General features: G+C 50.6%; 1 protein-coding gene across 7 annotated transcripts in view; it reads left to right on the top strand.

The window, feature by feature from the left end:
* Window positions 1–7,500, top strand: part of LOC126575037 (four and a half LIM domains protein 2) — an 80,775-nt gene that overhangs the window by 69,875 nt on the left and 3,400 nt on the right. The window contains exon 1 of one of the 7 annotated variants that reach the window (XM_050235529.1): window positions 4,278–4,777. The exons of the other annotated variants lie outside the window; for them this stretch is intronic. Within the exon in view, the coding sequence (XP_050091486.1) occupies window positions 4,558–4,777 (220 nt within the window). The 5' untranslated portion in view covers window positions 4,278–4,557. Of the gene's footprint in view, window positions 1–4,277; window positions 4,778–7,500 lie in introns of those variants that run through there. 7 annotated transcript variants of the gene reach the window in all.

Raw genomic sequence — 7,500 nt, 5'->3', positions numbered from 1 at the left:
ACCAGAGCGCGGAAGGTCGATCGTCGTCTGGTGATGCCGAAACCGCGAGTGCTGTGGAGTTAATGGATATTAAGCGGGAACTCGGGACACGTAGGAGTAGATCACGCCTGGTTGCGGCCCTAACCAACAAGAACGACACTTTCACTTTCTCATTCAAAACAATGGACGATCGACGGGGTTCGGGGTCAGATTCGGCGAGCGTTCCATTCTTCCTTCCTTTGGCCGGAAGGAAGGACACCTTCTCCTGGCTCCGGCTGGTGACCAATTAAGTCGTTCCGCGTCGTGGCTTCCGCTGGTGGCCATTAAATGCATCATCAAACTGTCCACTTTCGAGACGAGGTGCCATAAAGATCGCTGATCTTATGGATCTCGTTTTGTGTGACGAGCCAGCCAGCGCCAGCAGTACTTTGTTGGCAAATTGACGCTGCCAAATACTGACACCGAACGTTGTTTTATGAGGCCCGGGACAAAGTTGTGAGTCGTCAGCACCCCGGACGCGGTGCAATTGCAAGTGAATGGGGTCCATGGCACCCCCTCGGGGGTCATCAATTACGGACGCCTCCTCGCTTATTAAGGGGCTTCGATTGGCACGAAACGCTTATGAACGATGAGCGAGTCCTGTTTTGTGATGTTCACGATACACAACCCCGTATGATGGATGGACAAACGAGTGTTTTAGATCGATCTAGATCGACGGCGAGCTTCTTCTGACATCCTCCTAGTTATGAACCACCAGTTTTCGCATTCCATCCGGACCAAGGTTGGCAGTGAACGATGAGGAGAACGTAGGAGTTGCCACTGTTGGCGGTCTGCTGCTCCCGATTTGTCATCTTTCGCGCAAGGCAGAAGCGGCATAGCTCATCCACTCGGTACTCGCCCACCGTTGCTTTATGCTCCACCAGCCAAGGTTTGAATAATCATCCTCATCAGCGTCTGTGTGCCACGACGGTGTACGTGTGCTCGCGCGCGTCTAATGCATGAATCATACGACCGCAGATTATTGAAGAGGTCCCTCTCGCTCTCTCTCTGGTGTTCTTCCAGTAGATCGAGCAGATCAAGCAGTGAGCTCTGACTTTTTGCATAAAGAGATTAACTAACCGACTAGCCTTTTGGCCCCCGGGTCTGATCCGTCGCGTGTAACTGATACCTCACTAGCGCACCGTGTGGTCAGCCATCCATCACGCGACTGTCACGGTGAGTGATGTTGTGGAGAGCACGCAAAGAGCATCGTGGTCGTGCTCCACAATACGATCTTGGGCATCTTGGGGATCTCTGTCTCCCGAAGGAGGAGATGCTGATCGAGAACTAATCGAAGGTCATTCAACCCACCAGTAAATGTTGAAATAATGACTCAATCACATCACACCGTCCGGAGGTGATCAGGTGTAAAGTGAAACAATTCGGGAACGATTGTCACCAGAACCGCGAGGGTCGCCTTTCGGTTCTCACCCAAAAAAAAACAAAAAAAAAAACGCTGTTTGCAACCCACTCCGCGATCTGTGTGATCGCCCCCCAAACATGGAGAGGAGAAGCGACATTAATGTGCGACATTGTTTAACCGTGAACATCGTCACCATTACAAGCCATTCCGTTGCCACGGTGGTGGTCGCCGGTTGGACAACAAATTCGCGGACAACAACGCGGTTTGACCTCCGCAGGCGATGCAGGCGGTCTTGGTTCTTGGTTGCGCCTCTTGCGCCAACTGATGCACTCTCGACACACAGCTCGGTGGAGCACAAAAGCGTGAAATTTATGCCTTTCTGTGCAATGAAATGATGGTGCTTTTGGCGCTCGCTCGCTCGCTCGCTTGTTTGTAGAAGGCGATCGGTATCGGATCGTTAAATTAGAGCATCGAACTAGAAATGTTCCTGTTCCTCCTTGAGTCAATGTTGAGCTGACACGGAAACGCAGTTGGTGGTCTAATTGGTGGATCTTTTATTTGTTTGACATTCGTGACTTGTTAAGGAGGGGCTAAGGTTAATTTGGGGTTAAGAAAGGATCATTTTTGAAAGATTTTTTTATTATCAAACAATTCCACTTAATTTTTTCAATTGAATGGCATATAAAACTACAACTTTTCAAGAGCATTTGGCTCGTTTTTGAGGAAGTTTTTTTGAAAACCTCATCCATGGCATCATATTTTTAAAGGCTTAATCATAATCACGTGCAGCATCGTTTGAAGAATACAAACCAGTATTTTCTTTTGGTTAGATTTTATGTTTATCCAGGTCGAGTTTTTGTTCACTTTTCAATTTTACGATTTTTGGCAGCATTTTGAAGTTGAAAAGTTGTAAAGCTTTTTGCGATGTTTCCCAAAAAGGATGAGTTTTACATAATTATTAAAAAAAAGTAACAAACATTTTTATGAAAACTCGACAGGGCTACCTGGCAAATAGTGTACAGATGTGTTCAAAATATCAAGTCAATCAGTCCAGCTGTTTTTCGGCCATGCTATGATGGGCAGTGACTTGGAAAAAGTATGTTTTGGGAAACACAATTTTTTTCCAAAAATCTATATTTTGGGCAGTTTTTCTTCGATTCATCCAAAAATATTACACAATATTCTTGAAATGCTCAGCATTCACGGAAAATGTAAAAGTAAAATTTGAGTTTAAAAAAATTAATACCGTAGCCCCACATTAAGGTGACCTTCGGTGGTAACTAGCTAGTAGTAGCAGTACATTCTGTTTGTGGCTCAACTCCGTTCAATTTCTACTACTAGTCCGTATTGTCAAGCAGCAGATGGATAATCCTCTAACTCCTGCTCATTAGAACCCTTTTCAGAACGTGAGTCTCTTGGGGGTCTCTTGAATCTGTTGCCATTTCATCAAACGCCATTGTGTGCGATCGCACAGCCAACGAAACCTTGTGCTGCGCACTATCTTCTCGCAGGAAGGTCAACAAAACAAAGACCTTTTACGAGGTCCCAGTGTCACCCTTTATCCGTGGGCCCGAACCGAATGTGGGCCTTTGAGCCGTCTTGAGGTGGCGGCGTAGCTGTTGACCTCGCCTCACGTTGCCATTTCATTGCGTTCCGTTGCGAGTTTGCCACAACATGTAACACCCTCCCACGGGTTGCGTTCCATTCCAGGACTGACTGGGTATTTGTGGTGCTCGTGGTGGTCACTAATTTCCCGCCATCGCCATGCCGGTGGTCCAGGGGGTTGTAAATTGCATTTCAAGGATGATGATTTGGGACGTCGATGAAGATCGTAAAAAGGGCGAAAGGAGGAGGAGCAGGAGAAGAAGATGGTAGTTGGTTTAAAGTGTGACCTTATCCTCCCCGGTTTTGGCCACTCAACAACAATGGAAGATCGCGCTGTGTCGCGATCACCACCAATTCGCTCATCCCACGCCCCACGGGGAGAATGCTGGTGAGTCGCTTCGTTGCCATCGTCGCCACTGTCGCGTGAAATTTACATCTCGTGGCTTAGAGAACCCACCATTGGCCACAGTACGGGGCCGAACGCCGCCAACAGATAAGCAAATGCCATGCAAATCCTCTGCGAGAACACCGCGTGCTAGCTTCTCTAGCCGCTCTAAACGCATGCCACCATGTATGGTAACCTCGACCCTCGGTTCCAATCGATTCCCACTCCCGGAGGTAGCTCCGGAGGGTGAGATTGATAGGAAGGAAGTGGTCACCAGCCAGCAGGACCTACCATAAGGGAAAACAAAGTGCGAACCACGAAGTGACACACGCTTGCCACTCGCTCGCTCTCTCTCTCTCTTCGCGTCTCTCTCGCCATTGATTCCATTGTACGATACGCGCTCGTTGCATGACAAAATCAATTTTGACTTAGTACCTTCTTCCTCCCATTTCGTGCACCCCTCACGAAAAATGTCTTCCAACTCCGCCCCCTGGAAGCGTCTTTGTGCCAAGAGCACCTCCCGGCGGAATGGCACTCAGACACGCAGAGGCTCCTCGGCCTCGGTCACATTAGAAGCACATTTTTCAACTTATCATCCTTCTGTCCCTCCTAAAGAGAGAGAGAAGGAGAGAGAGAGAGAGAGAGAGAGAGAGAAGGAAAGGGAGAGAGTTTGTGGTAGAATTAAATTGTAAGCTCATGGACGGGCAGAAGGATGATTCAGTGTCCTACTACTGTTGAGGGGACAAAAGTTCCACCGTCGCCAACAGAAAGAACACTGAAGTGGAGGTGGAATTCCACACCCGATTCCCCACCTCCCACTCGCCACCACCACCATTGACACTTCTCCCACCTCACTGTCGTCGTGGTCGGAGTCACGCTCATAAGTACTACAACTGCGGTGCCGGTGGACCGGTTGAGTTCAGTGATGAATGAACCGTTGCTTGGCGCACATCGAATCCGCCGCAGTCCGCGAGTGCGCGTGTTTTTGGAGGTCCCTTCTTTTTCTGCGTGTGTTTTCTGTTCTGTTTTCGTGTTTCCACTTGTGAATTGCTCGTATTCCTGAAGTGATCCTCCGGGGAGTGCATTCCAGTTGTTAAGGAAAAGTGCCAGTGCAGATCTGTTGGCCGCCTGTGGGGTTCCCCTTTCGTTAGTTAGTGCACTAGTACACCACACCGCCGTGCAGACGATGGCCATGGATATCCTGTCGTCCGATTTCGACTCCCGGCTCCGGCTGAAGACGAAAACGGTCGGTGGGGAGCGGATCAAGCGCGCCAAGGACAACAACGAGGACATCGCGATCCTGAGCATGTTCCTGCCCGGTGCGACGGCCGCCAAGGAGCAGGAGAAGTTCCGGTGCCACCTCGGCATGGACTGCCGGGTGGGCGATTGCCGCGACACAACACCAGGTGACGACGAGGGCGAGGGCGAGGGCGAGGGCGAGCGATAACGAGCTGTCGAGTTTGGCACCTTCCCTCACGCACGCACGCGAGTTACGTTTAGCGCGGCCTGATTAGCATCGGCGCGCAATCTGGAGGCGGTTCCGCTTCCGTTGCCCATCTAGGGCCACACTCGTTCGCGGTCTGTCTCAACACACACTGACTACACTCTCCTTGTACGGTCAGGGTAAACATGCTCATCTTGCTGCTTGGTGCTCATGATGATGATGATGATGATGATGATGAAGTCGTTGCCGCACGCATGGTGCGAGACTCATTTAGGATCAATTAACGACCAACAGATAATTGGTGGCGAGTGGTCACCTCCACTGCCGGTGGTGGAACTTGCTTTTCGGTTCACTTTCGGACCGCACTTCTCGACCGCCACCACGTCATCATCCAGATCCAGAGTGTCAACCGGTGCCGGGCCGGCCATTTATCGCACCGTTTGATCGATAGCGCCAGGGTTAATGTCACCGTTAACCAAGCCACCGTCACAGGGAATGCGTTTCGCACCGTGCCTATTGGCTATTTGAGAAGCGAATGCAAATAAATCAACTCCTTGGTTGCTCCATCACAGCAACCAACCGCCGGGGGACGATTTGTTTTGCGAATTGATTGGACAAACAGTCGCCCAGAGCGAGCGCCCGCTGCCGGTGGCCAAAAATCAATAACTTTACTTCAAACAGTCCATTAATTGCCATCTCCGTTTCTTCAAATTGATCTCTCGCGAGCTCCGTGCAACGATCGCACACAACTCTATCGCACAAATCAATCTCCAGTTGGCCTCTAAGGCCGCCGGAGCGCGGAGCAGAATCTAGGTTGGAAGATTGGAATACATTTCCACCTCTGTGCTGTGCTGTGCTGTGCTCTTGAGACATTCCGGGCGGCCGGGAGCCCACGCACCCCCTAGTCTTTGGTCTCCAATGGGTCGTCAGATTGCGCGCTGTAGGCGAATGCGCGCTACTGGAATGAAGGGGATCTAGTTGAAGCCACCATCAATGGCACTCTGGCCGTGGCTGCTGCTTCTGCTACCCATTCACTCTCTCTCTCTCTCTGCGACTAAACTCCAGACCGTGACACCCACCAGCGAAGAGCGATCTCCTGTCCTGCCGAGACATGTTTCAATTCCATTCCATTCCATTCCATTTCGATGGGCGGTCCATTGTATGTGACGCTTTTTTTTTGTTTTTATTCAACACAAGAGACCTTCGAACGGAACTGCCACGTGTTACCCCGGAAGTCGCCGGCAGTGACGCTGACGTCAACCAACGAAAGTCAACGAAGTATCACGTGTCTGCCTGTCCCCCCCCCCTTGGGACCTGGTGTGATCTTTCGTTTGCATATTTTTGCCAACTGAAACCGCCGCATCGGCGGCATCATCGTGTGCACTTCTCTCGTCAATGTGGCGCAACGGCTGAAGGACACTTGCTGGACGCCAGGCGCGGCCAGCACACATTGAGATGCGCGCGTTTGTGCGCAAAAGCGGTCAAGTGGTGAACGGAAAGCTGACATGAGATCATGGAATGGATCAGAGGCGATCACTCGAATCTTGTGCTACTGCGCCGGTCTGTGCGCAGAAGGAGGGGACACTAGAAGAGAAGGATGCCATCATCATCCTACACCACTACGCGATCGTTTTTTTGTGTTTACGAAAATTGCCACTTATTGCCGCTAATCGTTGCACCGATTTATCATCCTCCAGACTCCAGCATCCAGTTTGGGCTGGGTAGGTGGGATTGTTTGTTTTCTGAACGCCGCCTTTGCCACACTGGCACTGCCCATTTGCCAAACGTTTATGCTAAACATGCGGCCACACCTCAGAGCAGCGACCAGGGGCTGGCAGGAGGCGCCACAAGAGACACAAAAGAATAATGAGGCATTGTTTTCTTTTCTCGAAGAAGGTGGAATCGCATCAGGGAGTTACGAGCTCCGAAGCTATTCGCTCCGAAAAATGGTCTCTTTGGTAAACACATCCCGATAGGATAACGTTAATGGTCGCCTCACACCTTGTACGGACGGAGATTTGTTGTTTAATGTCGCCTGGACGATTTGCAAGCGCTCAACAATGATTTATTGCCCAGACTTACGTCCTAGGACCGCGGAGAAGTGACGCGACATTTTGTCTCATTTTCTATCTAACTCCACGTCGAATCGGGATGGACAACGGAATGTTGAACAACTTCATCCACGCGATGATGACCAACGCCGCGCGCTCGGCACGCGGTCGTCGAATTTGCGCATTGCCAGAGGACCGCAGCGAGCGTCACATTTCGCTTGATCGATGGACCTTTGGTGTGTGGTGGTGATGGTGTAGGGAGGTATAAATCAAAAACCGGGCTAATCAGTTGGTGACACAAAGCTCTCCACCTCTTTCCACTGCCTCAACTCACCTCACTGCGGTTTGGAGCCCACACGCGAACCGCTGCGACGCCGCGAGACGTCGCCAAGATGGATTGAATATTCAATCGATCTAATTAATCTCCAACGGTGCGACCAATGGCGCAGAACGAGCGCTCGTGTTCGTGTGTTCTCAAGGTAGTCATGCGGCCAACACGATCAGCAGTTTGTTCCGGAAGTCCTCCACGGCACCAGCAGACGGCGGGATGCAAATCGAACAACGATCGACACCATTTCCATAATTTTTGCAAAAAGGAAATGGTGAAAAGAAATGTATAGTCACAGCATCCACC

Source organism: Anopheles aquasalis, chromosome 3 (assembly GCF_943734665.1).
Source record: "Anopheles aquasalis chromosome 3, idAnoAquaMG_Q_19, whole genome shotgun sequence".
NCBI lineage: Eukaryota > Metazoa > Arthropoda > Insecta > Diptera > Culicidae > Anopheles > Anopheles aquasalis.
Note: the sequence above shows the minus strand (reverse complement) of the source record. Positions and strands in the feature narration are given on the sequence as shown.